The sequence below is a fragment of the Hermetia illucens genome, chromosome 6 (genome assembly GCF_905115235.1).
Source record: "Hermetia illucens chromosome 6, iHerIll2.2.curated.20191125, whole genome shotgun sequence".
NCBI classification, from domain to species: domain Eukaryota; kingdom Metazoa; phylum Arthropoda; class Insecta; order Diptera; family Stratiomyidae; genus Hermetia; species Hermetia illucens.
In genome coordinates, this window is record NC_051854.1 from 91,925,986 (window position 1) to 91,946,651 (window position 20,666).

The 20,666-nt window shown below is 45.1% G+C and overlaps 1 protein-coding gene across 1 annotated transcript in view; it reads right to left on the bottom strand.

Annotated features, from left to right (window-relative positions):
- LOC119659620 (casein kinase I) overlaps positions 1–20,666 on the bottom strand; it is a 291,255-nt gene that overhangs the window by 258,311 nt on the left and 12,278 nt on the right. Inside the window, exon 2 of the mRNA XM_038067801.1 lies at positions 6,320–8,037. Within this exon, the coding sequence (XP_037923729.1) occupies positions 6,320–6,360 (41 nt within the window). The 5' untranslated portion in view covers positions 6,361–8,037. The remainder of the gene's footprint in view (positions 1–6,319; positions 8,038–20,666) is intronic.

The window sequence follows — 20,666 nt, forward strand, 5'->3', positions numbered from 1 at the left end:
ATGAACTTAAGGGTGGCTTTGAAGTCAATTACTAAAAATTATAGTAATATACAATTATAAACTTTATTTGAATAGGCATCGGTATGAAGGATATTTCGGAGCCTAGGCACCATATAGTGGCAGCCTCTTGATTTTTTTTTTCAGATTTTTGGGTTGGGTAGTTTCTGAGAATGAGAAATGATCATTTTCGACCCCCCGCACCCCCACCCTTCCAACAAATGTCAAAAACTTCTTCGGGAAGTACTAATCGAGACCTTTCGTTTGATACTCCACATGACTATATTTGGTGAAAAAGAATTTACCCCCCCTTTTGCACATATGGGAATCTTCCCTTAAATTCGATGTAGAATTATGTAACTCACTGTATGCGTCCCCCTCGGACACCACCTTGTCGTGGTGGGGGAGCCTGTAGTAGTTTACTACTACACTAAGGGTGTCCAAAATATGAATATGGAAACGATGGATATACACAGACTTCAAATCCACCCGCGACCATGAGCAATCATGTCGCGGCCGAGGCGCGGATTTTGGAGGCCTCACCACATTCATACTCGCCTATAGATCAATCTGTAGAAGGCATGCTTTCCGACTCAGTGGAAAGTTTGCATTTAGTGCCTATGGCGAAGTTAGCCAGAAAGGAAAGTACGGGAACTCTCAAATTGGGAGAAACTGGAAATCCGACTACGGCCGGCCCGTCCGCGGTACTACAGCCCAAATCTACCCGCAAGCGTAGAAGGCCCGGCAGAAGGGAACTTCGGCCACTAAGGAGGGGGGACTACAGGCTGAATCCTGCCTGTCAGAACCTTCTCCTTCATCCTTACCGGGAAGAGCGGAAGAACGGGAAGCTGGTGACGTGGATGCTACTGGTCTAACGCCAGTATGTGGAAATGGATCCAAGCGGTCCGGACACCGTGAACCTGGAAAGGCCCTAAGCCGACGGCAGAAGAGAGCACTGCGAAGGAAGATGAAGCACCTTGGGAATGAGGACATGGACGTGGCTGTAGCACTAGGCGCGGTAACGCCCAGAGAAATCGGACGCAAGGAAGCGGAATCTCCGGCGGAAGGTGGGGATAAACTGGAAACTCCGGTAAGATCCACGCTGGACGCACCAGACTCTTCTGTCAGCGGTAATGCACGCAAGAAGCGTAAGACCAACACATCTGCTGTAGCCAATGCTTTATTGTGCTCCGCACCAGGGCTTATATCCACGCGTCTCGCGGGAATTAGGACCAGTGTGCCGGGAGGTGATCAAATCAGCGAGAGAGATCTCAATGAAGCTGGTCCCTCCCACAGGAATACGAACACGAAGGCGGGAAGCAAGAAGACGTATGCGCAAGCTGCAGCCTCTGTTCTGACTGCTGCCGTGGGTGTTTCCTCCAAGGATGGCAAAATGTCAGAGGGGCAATTTACCATCCTCCGGGAATGCCTGTGGAAAAAAATGCTGGAGCCTGGAACGAAGCCACGATTTAACGATCAAGGTGTTCGTGATGGGCTTCTCCATTTGGAGTGCGCTGACGAGGCTGCCTTAAAGTGGCTCGAGCAGGTAATCCCAACTTTGAGTTCCGGCGGTCGGCCCAAGTTCACTATTGTGAACACTGAGCTACGCAGGACAGAACATGTCGGATGTTGGCTACCGGGCCCTCGAAGGAAGGCAGAGGACATCATCCGCATGCTGGGTGAACAGAACCCGGGCATGGACTTTGCACACTGGAGGGTAAAGTTCATGAATGCCAGGAAGGACCAATCTACAAACGTGGAGGGCTTCAACTTGGTATTCGAACTGGACCAACAGAGTCTGAATGTGCTCAGGGGAAGTCACCATATGGTGCTCCACTTTTTCCTATATAGACTGAAATTCAGTCATATCAGGAGACTGTAGGGCATCATCTCCATTTTGAGAGCGAAGAACAATGATGGTCTTCGACTCACACAACATAGAGCAAATTGCAGCATCTTCGGTGCGCTCTCCCACAATGGAGAGGTGCGCGGAGGATAATGCATACAGGGGCGGAACCCCCGTATGGGGGCTCGCACTGGGGAAGGGACTACAGATTGATTTCTACCTGCTAGTAACTTCTCCTACAGCTTCCAAGGAACAGGCGGAAGGAAGGGAAGCCAGAGAGGTGAACGGAACTGACTTGATGCCAGTGCGAGTGATCGAATCTATGCAACCCGGACACCGCAAACCAATTAAAGTGCTAAGTAGAAAACAGACGAATGCTCTGCGAGATGAGATGAGATCTTTCGTGGATGAGAACATGGGAATTGCGGTACTTCCAAGTACTGCTTTTCTCAGAGAAATCAATCACGAGGGGATCGAGTCTCTGGTGGTATGGTGTGGGGGAAACCCTGTCATACGCGAACTGCCGCATACGCTTCTAACTGTTTTCCATAAGACAATAGACTAAGTTTATGTCGAAAAACATAAAGATTGGTCAAATCAACCTGCAGCATGCCAAAGCTCCCTCCTACCTGTTGGCAGCGAGAATGACAAAGCTACAGGATTTCCCCTATATTTTTCTGGTGCAAGAACCGTGGGTTCGATTTAACAAAATCTGAATTGGATCAGTAAAGGGGGCTAGGATCTTCTACGACGAAAGATCCATAAGACCGAGAGCTTGCGTCCTGATGGCAAGACGGTTAGAGGCAACTATGCTGAGACAATATTGTTCCCAGGACTTAGCTACGGTCATCATACAATACCAGATAAATGACGAGAGGAAAAACATCATAGTTGCCTCCGCTTATTTACCCTATAAACTTAGGGATCTGGTGGCGTATGCAGAATCAAGTGGTCTCGAACTCTTAATAGGTTGCGATGCGAATGCTCAACATATTTGTTGGGGCAGTAGCAAATGCAATCCAAGAGGCGAGAAGCTATTTGATTTCATCACTTCAGCTGGTCTTATGACTGCAAACGTAGGGTGCGCCCCTACGTTCGTGGGACCGAGAAGAAGCGAAGTAATTGACCTAACAATCTGTACTCCAAAATTGTTAGAGTTGATTACACACTGGCGAGTGCTAGACGAGGTCTCACTGTCAGATCACCGATATCTAGAATTCAATCTGACTATTGCGGGCGAACAGTCTGCAGTACAAAGACAGAACCCTGGGAAAACGGATTGGGCAAAGTTCAATGAACTTCTTGGCAATAAAGTACAGTTCCCTAGGCGACTAAGGACTCCTTTGGTGCTGGAAGATGAATTGAAAACTCTGAACTGCACACTTTTAGAGTGCTGTGAAGTAGCTTGTCCTATTTCCCGAGGCCAAAGCGGTAAAACAGTTCCTTGGTGCAACCGAGAACTGCAAAAACTCAGGAAATCAACCAGGCGACTTCTAAATCGAACGAAGACTGATTAAATTTCAGGAACTCACAACGTGAATATAAGAGGCTCATGAGGTGCTCGAAACGAGACTCCTTTAGAGCGTACTGTGAGGAACTGGAAAGCGAAAGGGAGACTTCAAGAATGTGCAGAGTCCTCAAAAAGGATGAGTCGGCCAAGTTGAATTCTCTTAGAAAACCCGACGGTACTTTCACGAGCTCCAGACTGGACTCAGTACAGACTCTCCTGGAAGTACACCACCCGGGAGAACGGGTGAGAGAAGTGGTAGGGGGAGAGTTGACGGTTCTTGTAACCCCTTGAACACGCAAGTGTTGCAAGGGAAGCTGGAACACTGCGAAAGCGGTTGTTACCCATGAAAAGGTGAGAGCTGCCATACTGTCCTTTGAGCATTTCAAAGCACCTGGCATGGATGGCATCTATCCGGCAATGCTAAAGGAGGGTATGGAGCATTTAGAGCGACCTCTAAGAAATATTTTTTGAGGATGTCTTGCTCTGGGCTACGTGCCTTCTTCTTGGCAACAGGTTAAGGTAGTTTTCAGACCGAAACCTGGGAAAGATGACTATTCTAATCCAAAAAACTTCAGACAGATCAGCTTGACTTCATTCTTGCTAAAAGGTTTGGAGAGACTGGTGGAGCGTCACATTCGTGGAAACGCACTTAGATCACACCCACTTAGTGAAAACCAACATACTTACCAACGTGGAAAGTCCTGTGAGTCTGCTCTTCATTCTTTGATCACAAAGATAGAGGATGCAACTTTGAATGGTGAGTACGCGATGGGGGTGTTCGTGGACATTGAAGGGGCTTTTGACTGTGCGCCTTTTCAAAAACTTTGTGATGCCGCCAGAGCGCATGGTGTTGATGATGCTTTAATTAAGTGGATCCATGCTATGCAAACGCAAAGATTGTTGTGCGCTGAGGTAGGGGTCGATCGCTACCTGACTACGGAAGCAACAAAGGGCTGCCCCCAAGGAGGTGTGCTTTCGCCGCTTCTGTGGAGTATGCTGATCGACTCACTGCTATGCGAACTGCAAAATTTGCCAATACACGCTCAAGCTTATGCTGATGACGTGGCTGTACTTGCTGTTGATCGGGATCTTGGAACGGTGTGTAGGAATGTACAGCGTGCCGTTGATTTGATAGACAGTTGGTGCCTTAGACATGGTTTGTCAGTTAATCCAAATAAAACCACAATGGTTTTATTCACAAAAAGGAGAAAACTGGATGGACTTTGTCTTCCTGAGATGAGGGGTACTACCCTTCAACTCTCCGAAGAAGTGAAATATCTGGGGGTCACTCTAGATAAAAAAACTTCTTTGGAACAAACATGTAGAGGTAAAGATGAAACGAGCTCTCACAGCTTATGGGCTGTGCAGACGGACCTTTGGTAATGTGGATATACGTTGCCATCATTAGGCCGATGTTTGTATATGCATCCGTAGTGTGGTGGGTTAAGGTGAGACAAAAAGGTTTTCACCGAAAACTAGCCGCACTGCAAAGAACTGTTTGTCTGGGTATCACTGGTGCCATGAGCACGACATCCGGCGCAGCTCTGAATGCACTACTCAATTTGCAGCCCCTGGATATATTTATTCAAAGCACTGCAATGAGAGCAGCTCATAGGCTAATTCGATTAGATCTATGGGAAAACAACGGATGTGGGGGACACATAGCATTGGAAGAGTTACTGGGAGGACTGAATCCAGTTCTTACAATGCCTTCCGATTCTCGTGTCCCCATACATCTGTTTGGTAGAAGATATGTAGTTACCCTGAAGCGTAGAGAGGACTGGGAAGACCCAGAGGAATGCGTGGCGGGATATACGGAAGTCTTCTACACCGATGGCTCAAAAACAGAAGAGGGTTCTGGAGCCGGAGTCTACCTCTCGAATAAAAACGAGAAGTGGGCTTTTCCTTTGGGACAATATGCCACGATTTTTCAAGCCGAAGTTTATGCGATCCTAAGGGTGGCAAACTGGGTGATTGACGAGCGGTTGAAGGGCAGGCGCATCGCAATCTGCAGTGACAGTCAAGCTACACTGAGGGCATTGAGCAGTCCTTTGATCACCTCGAAAATCGTTCAGGAATGCAGAAACCGTTTGAACTCTATGTCTAGATTCAATACGGTGGAACTACTCTGGGTACCTGGTCACTGTGGCATAGAGCGAAATGAAATCTCTCCTGTGCCGGGACCGGAGCCAGCAATTGGGGTATCAGTAGCATTGGCTAAATCTGTTTTCAAAAACTTGGAACAAGTTTCCCATAATGACAGGTTGCAGAGCCTAAATGCTGCTCGACACACCAAACTTTTCCTGCCAGAACCCAACATACGTCCCGCAAATTTATCCTGTCGAAAAGCAGGAGGACTTGCAGGTGTATTGTGGGCATTCTGACAGGCCATCATTCACTAGCTGGGCATATGTTCAGAATAGGAATTACCGAAGATGAGACGTGTCCCTCCTGTAATGAGGAAGCGGAATCCACGGAGTATTTCCTATGTGAATGCCCCGCCTATGGACGCATCAGGCATCAGATCTTTGGGGCCGATGTTCTCCAATTGCGACGGTTAGCATCACATCCACTAACGGAAATCCTGCGATACGTTAACGAATCCGGAATATTCCGTTAGACGGGGGTGGCGAGTACAATGGGCCAACACAGCCTGAGTGCTCAGAAGCTGTAGCTTCTCCCCCACCATACACACACACACTGTATGCGTGAGCGTTGACAGTTCGCACCTTTCAACCAAATTTGGTGTAGAACCGTCGAGGAAAATGCGTGTGACGGACAGATGGACAGACATTGAACCGATTTTAATAAAATTTTGTTTTCAAGAAATTTGTAGCATATAAGTAAGAAAGTTAATTTTTGGTAAAGTTCAAGGCTTTTCTGTAAAATCTGTAACTTTGATCAGGAATCTAAGTAAATCTCATATAAAAGGACTTCAAAGATTAAGGATAGTATCTAAGACTTACCCCGTTCTTTCGCCCCGCGTTTCTCTTTCGCGACGTTGCATCTCTTCGGCTATTGTAAATGATCGGACACAATATGCAGATCGCTCTTGCCCTTGGTGATGTTGCGATGTTGGTTAACTATTTTCGATGATGAAAGAATGAAAATCACCGGTTCTGCGTTTCAAAGCTGCGTCGTATTTACAAAATCTGAATTGGCCACCTTATCCTTTAAAGCTGTGCGTCGTAATCCTTTCTGAGCGTCTTCTCTTTACTGCATATATCACGGAATGCGTGCTAAGCGCGTCACAAGAAACATAGAAACAAGTCCAACGTCTATGGCGGTGAATTTTTTTTACATTTCATACATTTATAGCTAATTAACAAATAATCGCTTTTTAAAGGAATTTTTAGGAGCAAATTTGAAAGTTTAATTTTTTTATTTTTGGATTTCGTAGTTGATTTCGAACTTTTTTGCTTAAAATGAGAATGAAGTGATTTTTACAATTTTCTTATGTATGATTTTTTATTTTTGCTTTTTCTTTTATATTTTTAAAATGATTGCAAGGCTTTTAGGGGGATTTAGTCGTTTTCGTTTAATGCGAGACACTTGGATACTCAAAGGACTTCGAATCAGGTGGATGTAGAAGGATTTTGATCGTAGATGATACACGCAACGAACAATTTAATTTGAGTCAATTTTCTTTTTTATCGATTTTATTTTATAAAAGGCATAAAGGAGGATTATGGAGATATTAAATGTTATATTCTTATTTTATTCTATATTTTACTTGGGCGAAACTTAGGAATACGCTTTTACGAGAAACTATTTTTAGAAACTATTTACAAAAACTCCAATTTGACAGTTGTGCACGTAAAATTCCTTGAGGGCCTTCACAATTCCCAAAAACCTACGAAAACAACACTTGGAAATTCGGAAAAGTGGGCGCATATGGGCCCTACAAAAAAACCATGACGTGAAAACGACAAGATAACGTTGATGTTGATATCGTTGCGTACGTGAAAGGCAGTCCTTGTAAGGTTTTTTTGTTTTAGAATTTTCCCCGTTGAAAATGCCACCCGGATCAATGATGCGCAGCACACTTTCTGCTGCCAAGGAACGTCAAAATAAAACAAAACATTAAATTGCGACAAACTGAGGGAACGGAAAAAGAAAATATGGAAAATGTACAAAACAACAATAAAGTCAACGAAAAATGAACTGCGAAGAAAAAAACGAAAATATGTTCACAGGGAATTTTTTAAACTTGGAATTTCCGCCAAATATTGATAATTTCTAACTGACATCAGCGACATTTTTCACTTCTTAAAGAAAAAAATAAACTGAACCCGATTTCACGCGAATTTTTTCCCTTTTTCCACGATGATTAAGTGTTTTTCGCGTGTGGACTTTGACAATGTTGAAAAAAATCCAATAGATGGCGGTGGTGGCGCACAGCATACACAATCCTTTTCAACACACTTCATATGCCGTTAGACGTTTTTTTTTAAAAAAATACTGATCGGCATCCTCCCTACGGAATTCGTCATTAGTATATGAATCGTGCGTTCGGCAGACTCCCTAAATCACTTTGGACGTAATCATGCTTATTTATTTCCGACAAAGTAGTAGATTCCATGGGTTTTTTAGGTAGATTCTGTCAAATTTCTTGTCAATGCTTTCTGCCTTCTATTCTTTGCACTTTTATGGGATGAAGTTTTCACAATTTCAGATGTCAGACCTGTAAGAAAAGAAGAAAATCTGGATAACTACAGCGATCACATGAAATAGCGAAAAAACGTTTTTTTTTTTTTAAATTATTTTACCCCCAACTAAGTAATTCAGACACGAATGGTCTCCTCGACCAATACAAGCTTTTAGAAAAAAAATCCATACAACGATCGATAAAACAAAAATTGACCTCCCTCGCCCTGCATATATCTGGACAATTTGGCAAAATATAAGATGGCCCGAGGCCGACCCTCGGATTGCCCTTCACTCTTTGGTGGGGTATAGCGCGTCAACCACACCCACGCGCTATCGTTCGCGGTTACCTGAAATGCCCTTCAGCTCCCCACATGACTTCCGAAGATGCTCGCCTTCGTCCTCTACTGTTCTACACCAAGTGCCCTCGGGGCGAACCACTCGTCTACCATCTTGGGAGAGTCAATTTCACAGCATGACATAGTCCGCAAAGCAATTGCCGCCTCTCTTTAATGTGTGACCTATCCACTGCCACTTCCGTCTTCCTATCATCTCGCATACGAGTGCCAAGTCTGTGCGGCGACCATGTTCTTCGTTTGATATAGTGTCAGGCCAACGTACCCCGATGATACGACGCAGACAGGTGTTGACGAAGGCTTGGAACTCTTGGGTAACGGTGGAGGTCACTTTCCATGTGCTACTCCTATATAGCAACACAAAAAGAACACTAGCACAGAACTTGATCTTAGTGCAAAGATAACCGGATTTCCAGATTTTAGACGGGGTAGCGAAAGCGGATCTAGCGCTGTTAATGCGTCAGCCTCGGTGATAGAGCAAACAGATGTGATCAGCGAGGTGTTTGAGGAAAGATTTCATCGTCCATTGAATTCCTCCACGTCCTCCGGACAAGGCAATATGAAGAACTTCCCAGATAACAACATGAATTAATATTGGTGACAGGATGCAACCTTGGCTGGTTCCACTTTGGACCTAAAAATCGTCCGAAATTTTACCTCGGTGCATCACATGTCGCTCTGATAATAGCTATTAGTTTCTTCGGAATGTCCTTCCTGTGTAGAACACTCCAGATACACTCCCTGTCCACGCTGTCGAAAGCTTTCTCGAAATCGATGAAGAGCAGGTGCAACGAGGATCCGCGCACTGTTCCAAAATGGTCCGTATAACGTTGATGTGATTAATGCAGGAGAATCCGGAGCGGAAACCAGCCTGCTCTCTGTCGATCAAGCTTTCGAGATGTTCTTTGATGCATTCCAGGATTATATTAGCTATTACCCTTGCGACGGCAGAGAGCAAGCAAATATCCCTCCAATTATCACACTCGAAACGTATGTCTTTTTCGGAATCTTAACGATCATCCCCTTCTTCCACTCTCTGGGAAAGATCTGGGATTTCCAAGATTTCCGTACGAGTGGAAGTAGAAAATCTGCGGTAACTACATTCTGAGAATCTTTGCTACCGTTGTCGAGGAGCGTACAACAAATCATATTCCGTTTTCGATAGTCAAAGGTCGTTGCCGTGAGGTAGGGCGTAGTAACAAAGTTTCAAAATTTGCAGATTGCTAGCCCACAAATTTCTATCCCTTTTAGTCGCCTCTTACGGCAAGCAGGGAAGACTTTGAGTGTATTCTTAAGCCCCAGAAGAAAATAGCTCCCCCATGACACAATAATACCGTACCGGTCGCGAAAACTAGTATGTGCAAGACGAGGGAGACAGTCACAGCCCACAGAGATTGCAGCGCCGTCCCATAATAAGTCGATCCTTTACAAAACCATCAACATATTTCGGGGTGTCGCCCGAAACAAGCTAACCGCTATCACTTCCCGGAAAGCAAACACGACAATCATCTCCGTTCACCAGGAAATCGCAAAAATTTCAGCAGATGTTCAACGCGGTAATAGAAATCCTGACATCGACAAATGCACGTTAGAGTCATCGTATTGAATATTAACCGCATTGTATGCGGAACCCGCAGGCTTTTTGTTTGTTTGGCAAACGTAAGCCAGCTTGCACTGAACCTTCATTTTTTATCCTGATCAATCATTCAATATCCACGAAATTCAGAACATTCACGCATATCTGGTATATAACCTCACAGCCCGGATGAGTCTTCTTCTTTTCTTCAGCCTTTGTCCCGTTCACAAGCGGGGTCGGCTCGTCGTGATCGGCTTCGCCATTTGACTCTATCCAATGCCTGATCTGGGTGCAATCTCGAGGCTTTCAAATCACCATCGAACGTATCAAACCACCGTTGTTTAGGTCTACCTTTTGGTCGTTTACCATCGACTTCGATGTTCAGACCAATCATCTTCTTTTTCTTCAGCCTTTGTCCCGTTCACAAGCGGGGTCGGCTCGTCGTGATCGGCTTCGCCATTTGGCTCTATCCAATGCCTGATCTGGGTGCAATCTCGAGGCTTTCAAATCCCCATTCAGCGTATCAAGCCACCGTTGCTTAGGTCTGCCTTTTGGTCGTTTACCATCGACTTCGACGTTCAGACCAATCTTTGCAAGTGAATTCTCGTTTGCACGAATTGCGTGACCATACCATCGAAGACGCCTCTCTCGCAACTTTTCCACGATCGGTGCAACCCCATAACGATCGCGGATATCCTCATTTCGGATGTGATCTAAACGTGTGACGCCACTAGTCCAACGTAGCATCTTCGTCTCCATTACCGCGAGACGCCGTTCATTTTCTTTTATGGTCGGCCAACACTCAGAACCATAGAGAGCGACTGGACGGGCGACATTGCGGTAAATTTTAGATTTGAGACGTTCGTTGATACGTCGATCACAAAGGACACCAGTTGTGGAACGCCACTTCATCCAGGTTGCGTTAATGCGTGAAGCAATTTCATAACGCAGCTCTCCATTGGCTGATAGCGTTGACCCGAGGTATTTAAATCGCTCAGTTCTGGGCAGATCACTACCGCTGACAGTGATTGTGCCTGTTTCATGGGGATCGGTCGTCAAAAATTCAGTTTTGTTTAAATTCAATCTGAGACCGTGTTGCATGAGGCGATCATTCCATTTTTGAACAAGTTGCTCGAGATCATTTTTGCTATCAGATGCTAGGAAAACATCATCTGCATAAAGCAGTGTGTAGGGCGCTGGACGTTGGATATCCCGTGTGACGGTGTCCATAACAAGGACAAAGAGAAGCGGTGAGAGGGCACTTCCTTGATGAACACCAACAGAGACACGAAGCGGTTTTGATACACCCGCCATACTTCGAACTTTACTTTTCGGATCGTGGTAGAGCAATTGAACCCAGCGCACGAGTTCTTCTGGCACGAAGTGTTGTCGTAAAGCATACAAGATGAGTTCGCGTAGTACACGGTCAAACGCTTTCTCTAGATCCAGAAAGGCAATGTAAAGAGGGCGATGCTTCTCACGGTGTTTCTCCATGAGTAACCGCGCAGCGTGTATTGCGTCAGTAGTTCCGCAGTTCTTGACAAATCCGGCTTGATTCACGGTTATTTCAACGATTTCGCGAATACGGTTGTCAAGAATGCGTTCAAAAATCTTCATGGTATGGGAAAGTAACCGGATCGGACGGTAATTTGAACATTCTGCTGGACAACCTTTCTTTTTCCATATTGGAACAGTGGTACTTTCTTGCCAGTCAGATGGTGTTCTTCCTTCCTGAATAACCCGGTTAAAGAATTCACTGAGCCACAGTGTTGGGTCCCAGCTCTTCGCTTTCCAGAGCTCAGATGCGATGTCGTCAGGTCCTGTTGCTTTCCCCGATTTCATTTGTTTTATTGCCTCCTCGACTTCAGTTGCGCTGACTGGTGGAACTGCTCCAAATGTCGGCAATGATTGTGGAAGTGGAGGATGAGCAAATTCTTCAGTTGAAATCTGCTCGAAGTATTCTCGCCATCTATCCGTTGCGGCTCAACGGTTAGTAAGCAAAGTACCGTTCTTGTCATTAACACACCAGAAGTGTTCGATATCCTGTGTGCGTTCATCACGGCTTTTAGCAAGTCGATACAGATCTCTCTCGCCATCCCGAGTGTCCAGTTTATCGTAAAGATTTTTGAAATGGTTTGCTCGGGTGACAGCGACCGCTTCCTTTGCTTCCCGGTTGGCATTCTTATAAATTTGCCAATTGGCAGGTGTTTTATCGTCGAGAAATTTGTGGTAGAGGCGTTTCTTTTCACGGACCTTCATTTCAACATCATCATTCCAAAGCCAAGTATCTCGGTTGATGTACCGCTTACCCGGCTTGGTGACACCAAAGGTTGCAGAGGCCGCTTTGTGGATCGTGTCTTTCATTTGGTTCGATGATTCTTCCACATTCGTAATGGTTAGCAATCGTATGAGTGAGACCGTTTCTTCTTTCTTCTCACCAAATCGCCACCATTTAATGCGCGGCGGGCCAGTGCGTTCCTCACGTCGTTTTATCGGTGGCTTAATTCGCAGGACGGCAATCAACGGCCGATGTTGAGGTGCGATGGTCTCATAGGGATGAGTACCGATCCCTTATAATAGGTGGCGACTTCAACGCTAGACCCCGTTCCTGGTTCAACAAAAACTCGAGTAAAAACAACCAGTATCTACGCTAGTTCCTTCCCATATCAGTAATAGCATCCATATTGTTCTCTTCTCAAAAATTTTCTACACCTTGAAGACAATCCCGTCACGCCGTCATCCTGGATATTAAACTCCCCGGAAGAACCTGAATTATTTTTAGTTCTTGACTTCTAGAAGACAAAATGGAAACATATAAAGACAATTCCTCCAAAACAGACCCGATCCTATCCCATTTTCTTCCAATAATATTTAGAACGTTTGCCAAAGCATTCACTATCACTCCAGTGATGGTGACCTGCCCAGAACTAAGTGATTTGGGTATCCCAGGATTGGTACGCTCAGTCAAGAGTGAACTGCGTCATGGAATTAGCCCATGCATTCTGGATGCAGCCTGGACGAAATGGCGCTGTTCAACTTTCATCCATCGGAATCGACGCACCAATGAACGTCGCAAGTCTAAAATTCGCCATAATATCATTCTTCATGGTTCCAAGTGCTGATTTGCTACCAAAAACTATTAGCGCCAACCTGAATGAAGTGGCACTCCACAACTGAAGTTCTTTGGGATCAACACATCAAGGAATGCCTCCTACCCAAAATCCACCATAGCGTCATTCGCTCCTTTGCCTCCTATAATTCCCAATGTTGATTGGCTACCAGAGACAATAAACGCTGCCTCGCAATAATGATCAGTGGGATGCGATAACATTAGTATTGCACCTATCATGGAAAAATTCGCACTAATAAGAACTCGCTAATTAATATGGGCCCAAACATCTGGACTGTCGACTACATCTGAACCTAGCCTATGACCGAGAAAAGTGATGGACTCAATCAAGACGAGTCGACCTCGCTATCGAATGGGATAAGGCCTAGAGAAGATGAATTCATGAAGTTTACGGCCAACTAATCCCGATTCGCTCAATAAAGTTTAAGAACCAAATTTCATTCCTGAATAATATACTTCTGAAAATGTCCTTAGTTTCGCCAAAGACCCAACAGGAGTTTGCCGAATAGCATCTTTAGATCCACCTCCTTTTGTTTGCGAGAGGGAACGTCACTGCCTTCGAGTGGTTTGACTTTAACTGACAATAAGACCGTATTACCATATCTAAATATGCTATTCGGCAAACTCCACTCGGACCTCTGATGAATCTAAGAACATTTTCGGTCCCAAAAGGGGAAAAAAGTCAGCAACGACCAAATTCTAATCGTAGGAACAAGTTTTACACGTTTTTCGCTAAGTCAGGGCACAAGGAATCCGAATGGATGGAAAAGAGGAAGCAAAATGGCAGCAGATGCCGTGGACATGATCCCTTCCTGACGACAAGTAACGCCAACGCGCAAAAATGGATTCTCGATAGCGAATGTGTATCATATTTGCGCATGGACAAGAGCCTTTTCTTATGCCAAGAAAATGCTATTTCTGGACTTGAACTTAACATTAAAACGCGACTACTCAGAAGTCACTACTCAGCGAAAGATAACGTATATCGACTGTCAAAGAAGGAAATTCCCACTCTTAGGAAAAACTCAACAGGTGTGTCATCTGGTCTACGAGGATCATGTGGATGAGATTGGCAGTAAGGAAAGGAAATGAAAGATGGGGGAAGTGAGACGACCTGCTCTTTCTCAAAAACAAATCTAGTGGCTACAGAATTCGTCGAAACTCAAACTGAAAGGAAACTAAAAGCCTTAGAACTCTGCAAAATCTGAGATAAAAAATTGATAAAATAGGGCCCTGACCAAAGAAACTCGGTGACAGTTCATGCAGTTGGAAAGGCAACGTCCTTCCGAGCAAAAAGGACTGCGACTGCAGACTACGTCGGAAACCGAAGTGTTATTAGAAATCTGGAAAATGGGACTCGTGCAGCGTGGACTGGAACGAATCCGTATTGCGAGCATCTTCGAATTTTCGACTCTAAAGCATACGCGCTTGGCAATTCATCCGAACGCCCTTAAACGCATGTTCGTCGGGCACTAAACAAATGTTAAGTATATTGCATTAGGTTCCTGACATAAAAAACAATCAAGGAATTGGAGGCGTGTTCGAAGAATCGTTGAAAGAAGCATTCAAAACAGAAGGGACCCTCATCATACTAACGATATTCCTATACAATTGTCGCAACCCTTGATGAAATGTAGAACCCCAAGGAAACTGGAAGACGTCCACAAAGGGAGGAGGACCGTCATATGCTATGTAAGCGAACCTTGGGTTAACCTTGACAAATGTGCACGGGGAAAACAGGCCATCCCGCCAAGATCTACAAATGAAGTCAAAACCGGAAAATGGAAAAAAAATCGAAAATCTCAACGAAGAAGGAACGTACAATAAAACGCGGATGAACCTTGCCCGCTCTTGAGCTGTTGCGTGTCCACATGCTAATAAATGAAAGGAATCGATTTAAGCAGATTCGAGGCCTAGTCTTTAACGAAACTTGAAAAGTGGTCGAGCGCCCCGAAAACGCAAAGATCATTGGACGCCAAACAGTCCTCACGAACAAAATCAAAGCTGGGGAGGCCATCAAAAGTCCGCTGGTCGCTGGCTGGTAATAAAAGGATTGAGCAAGCAACCGGGATAAAGTTTTATGACACGTATGCGCCGGACGATGGAGGCCTTAATGCAGAGAGCGGGAATCTCCCGTGCTACTAATCCGAAGATACTTCCATGGGGTGCATCAACGAGTCTCTCTGAAAAACTGACAGATAGAAATTCATAGAAACATCCATTATCCTAGTCAGAACGGCCTTTTTCTAGGAAGCCATTTACTTGTTCCAGATCCATGGAGACCTGAACCGAATTAGGTCGAGTCTAGCACACTCGCTTGTAATACATGGATATTCAGCGACACTTCATCACGCAAATATTATATGGTTAACCTACCGAACTTGCCGTTGCCTACCACTAGGTGCCTTTTGGGTATGATCACACGATGCGATTTGAAGCAAAAGAGAAAGGGTAAACAACAGGTCCCCCCTCCTTGTCACGACAGATGTTTTTTCATGAGAAGGGAATACAGCGGAACCAAATATTCTGACCGAAGAATGCATATAAAACTCTCTTGACTGCACAACTATGTCCCCATCACCCTCTCTCTCTCTGTTCATCAGAGTCTGAAAGCGAAAATCCGCCATTGACATTTGTGCTAGTGAATACAAGTCATATCTAACAACTCTCCTGTCTGTAAAACAAGAAAAAAAAACGTAAATCACCGGCGAACACGGAGAGGTCTCTCCCATTGTCTCCCCAGAAGATTTTTGAAGAAGTCGCTTACATAGAACTACTCCGATGCTAGTAATACCAAATTGAGCATCCAGTCGCGGCAAATTAAGTCATTGACGAAGGGAACCAAGTCAGTCAACTCAATAAAACTCTCAAGGAAAAGAGAGCTGCGCAAACCTCAGTAAAGTTCGCAATCAATAGGGCCGAGAAAGCGAAGAATATTATAAGTAGGAAAGCACAAAGAATTGAAAACAAACAGAAAAAGGTACCCTTTCCCTGCAATCGTCTGAAAGGGCGAGGCCCGAGAAGAAAACCGGAAGGAGAACTAAGGTTAAAGGCCAAAACACAGATATTAGGTATGAAACCAGATGGCTATGCAGAAGAAAGTCTCCAAAAATCTGCGAATATTGCAAATGGAGAAAAAGCAGAACGTGAGCTCTTCAATCAACTCAAAGAAATGCTGAAATACCCGAAACTGTTTGGCACAAAAACCTACGGTAACAAGAAAGCCTCTTCTAGCGCTAACATTTAATAGAATAATGCAATATGCTTGGCAGCAATAATACATTTGTGTCATAGATCTTTGGGTACCTATGGCAATGGGGTAAGACTACAAAGGACTAAAAAGGATGGCCAAGACCTTTACTTCCGTTGAGGCTAATCAGGACACAAGATCTGCTTCCGCGTACGGAAAGGCTAGGTATTCATCGACGAGAATTCTCAATCCAAAATATCACTTACCAAGCTCAAATAGGTACGCGGCAACCAAAATGTTAATTGCAACACCCAAGCCACAATCCTGCAAGCACAGGAGTAAAACGGCAAATAACTCTTTTTGGAAAAGGATGCTGACAAAATAATCTTTGACAGACAATACAAGATCAACACTGGAATACGGATAGAAGACGAATGTTGCACAGCATCTGTCTAGCTGCCACTGTAGAAACGCCAGTTCCTGGGAAACAGCAAGAACGATCAAGGGCCACGAATATACACGACGTAAAAGCAGCTAAATGTGGTACGATTCGCAAAAATTTTAGAGGTAGAACTCTTTTGCCTGAACGGGATGGAGCGATGGCGTAGGTCAGGACGCCAGAGAGGTTCCAGGGATATCGAATTGGTGCACCTCGGCGTAAAACCGGGATGTCTGGAGTTCCTTATTAAGGCAGCCCTAGGCCAGGTATCGGTTGTTACGCCTTTGATGATGATAATGATAACCAAAATTGACGGACCGAAAAGACTAAAAAGAACCTCTTCAGAGATAATATTTTATCTTTGGCATCTTTGCTGTTTTGAACATATTAAAACTTGACACCTTGTAATTCCACCTTATTTACATAGCATGCTGGTCCCAAGTGTAGTTGGAGCTATTGGAGTTATTCCACTATGCCAAATCCTACCTGACCCATTTTGGTGACAGGTCCCTCGGCAGGCCGACCAAGAAAATCCATACAATGCAGGACGATCCTCGGTTCGGCCGAGAAATGGGCGAGGATTCTTGACACATGGCGTCAGAACGTAGGTAAATTAGTCCAAGCAAAACAAATACGTGTCCGCACGCTTTAGTAAATATTGGCGACCTCACTGGAAAGACTGAGGAACTCGCCAGAACCCTACGAAAGAGGCGCATTGATATCTGCGCTCTCAAAAAACCCAATGGTCTGGTGCCAAAAGCTGCGACATATAACGCAAACACGGTAAACTTCTCTATTTTGGTAGATGTTCTTTCGCTGTACTTTTTTTTTAACGAAAAACTTTGGATCTGTTTGTGAAATTTGTTTATTTAATCCATAAGAATTTATTGCAGCAAGTCGAGAAAATGGTATCGGCCAAGTGGCCGTCGTCAGAATTGATGACCATACGGGTCCGTTTTATGGGATTTTCCATCACCCTTGTCAGAACTTCGGGTGACAGGTTCTCATATTTCTGGCGAATATTCTCCTTACGGGCTTCAAGAGTCTGAGGCTTGTCGACGTACACCCGTGACTTAAAAAAAAACCATGAAAAGAAGTCTGGAACAGTTAAATTGGGTGATCTGGCCGTTGCACCGTCTCGTTGGAACCACATGTTCTCCAATCGCAATTCATCCAATTGATGAAGAAAAAAATCGATAATCATGGCTAACTCCGCCATGCTATTAACATAGTATGCTGGTCCCAAGCCCAGGTAAAGGAGGAGGGTTTGAGGCAACGTACTCTGTACTATCCTCAGTAAAACAAAAATAAAATGCTGAGATCAGGGAAAGAGATAAATAGAGTATAGTTGGAGTTATTCTACTATGCTAAATCCTACCTGATCTCTCTTGGTGACAGGCCCCGCGACAGGTCGACCAAGAAAATGCATAGAATGTCGTTACAAACATGATGATCGGATTAAGTCACAGGCCTCGGAGAAATGCTAGGGCGTCCACCTCAGTCGACGCGGCAGGACGGGCCCCGGTCCTGTCGAGAAATGGGCAAGGGTTCTTGACGCATGGACGGCGTCAGGACGTAAGCAAGTTAGTCCGCACACAACGAACAAAACAAATACGTGTCTGCACGCTAAATGTTGGTACCCTAACTGGAAAGACCGAGGAACTCGCAAGAGCCCTTCGGAAAAGATGCATTGACATCTGCGCTCTGCAAGAAACCCGATGGTCTGGTTCCAAAAGCTGCGACATTGAACGCGAACGCGGTAAAAATGGCTACAAACTTCTCTATTTTGGTAACCCACACACTCAATATGGTGTTGGAATTGCCATCTCAGAGGATTTCCGTGATGCCATTAAAGAAGTCGAACGATTTGATGATCGGCTGATGAAGCTCACCATTATATCAGCTGATCGCACTATTCACTTCTTCACCGCGTATGCACCACAGACAGGCCGACCTGATGCCGAGAAAGATGCCTTTTGGCAACTTCTCGATGAAAAGACTTGTCACGTGCCTGCTGACGATTACATAATCATTGCCGGCGACCTTAATGGTCATGTGGGTGAAAAGGCAGACGGTAACAGGTGCCATGGAGGAAAGGGGTTCGGAGCGCGCAACGAAGGTGGCGAGCGTATAATCGATTTTGCGGACACCCATGACCTTGTACTTATGAATACATGGTTCATCAAACGATTGTCTCATCTTCCCACATTTTATAGTGGGAACAATAAAACGCAAATCGACTATATTCTCATAAGACGTCAACATTTTACCACTGTCACTGATTGCAAAGTCGTTCCCTATGAGACCATCGCACCTCAACATCGGCCGTTGATTGCTGTCCTGCGAATTAAGCCACCGATAAAACGGCGTGAGGAACGCACTGGCCCGCCGCGCATTAAATGGTGGCGATTTGGTGAGAAGAACGAAGAAACGGTCTCACTCATACGACTGCCAACCATTACGAATGTGGAAGAATCATGGAACCAAATGAAAGACACGATCCACAAAGCGGCCTCTGCAACCCTCGGGGTCACCAAGCCGGGTAAGCGGTACATCAACCGAGATACTTGGCTTTGGAATGATGATGTTGAAATGAAGGTCCGTGAAAAGAAACGCCTCTACCACAAATTTCTCGACGATAAAACGCCTGCTAATTGGCAAATTTATAAGAATGCCAACCGGGAAGCAAAGAAAGCGGTCGCTGTCACCCGAGCGAACCATTTCAAAAATCTTTACGATAAACTGGACACTCGGGATGGCGAGAGAGATCTGTACCGACTTGCTAAAAGCCGTGATGAACGCACACAGGATATCGAACACTTCTGTTGTGTTAATGACAAGAACGGTACTTTGCTTACTGATCGTCGAGCCGCCACGGATAGATGGCGAGAATACTTCGAGCAGATTTCAACTGAAGAATTTGCTCATCCTCCACTTCCACAATCATTGCCGACATTTGGAGCAGTTCCACCAGTCAGCGCAACTGAAGTCGAGGAGGCAATAAAACAAATGAAATCGGGGAAAGCAACAGGACCTGACGACATCGCATCTGAGCTCTGGAAAGCAAAGAGCTGGGACCCAACACCGTGGCTGAGTGAATTCTTTAACCGGGTTATTCAGGAAGGAAGAACACCATCTGACTGGCAAGAAAGTACCACTGTTCCAATATGGAAAAAGAAAGGTAGCCCAGCAGAATGTTCAAATTACCGTCCGATCCGGTTACTTTCCCATACCATGAAGATTTTTGAACGCATTCTTGACAACCGTATTCGCGAAATCGTTGAAATAACCGTGAATCAAGCCGGATTTGTCAAGAACTGCGGAACTACTGACGCAATACACGCTGCGCGGTTACTCATGGAGAAACACCGTGAGAAGCATCGCCCTCTTTACATTGCCTTTCTGGATCTAGAGAAAGCGTTTGACCGTGTACCACACGAACTCATCTGGTATGCTTTACGACAACACTTCGTGCCAGAAGAACTCGTGCGCTGGGTTCAATTGCTCTACCACGATCCGAAAAGTAAAGTTCGAAGTATGGCGGGTGTATCAAAACCGCTTCGTGTCTCTGTTGGAGTTCATCAAGGAAGTGCCCTCTCACCACTCCTCTTTGTCCTTGTTATGGACACCGTCACACGGGATATTCAACGTCCAGCGCCCTACACACTGCTTTATGCAGATGATGTTTTCCTAGCGTCTGATAGCAAAAATGATCTCGAGCAACTTGTTCAAAAATGGAATGATCGCCTCATGCAACACGGTCTCAGATTGAATTTAAACAAAACTGAATTTTTGACGACCGATCCCCATGAAACAGGCACAATCACTGTCAGCGGCAGTGATCTGCCCAGATCTGAGCGATTTAAATACCTCGGGTCAACGCTATCAGCCAATGGAGAACTGCGTTATGAAATTGCTTCACGCATTAACGCAACCTGGATGAAGTGGCGTTCCACAACTGGTGTCCTTTGTGAT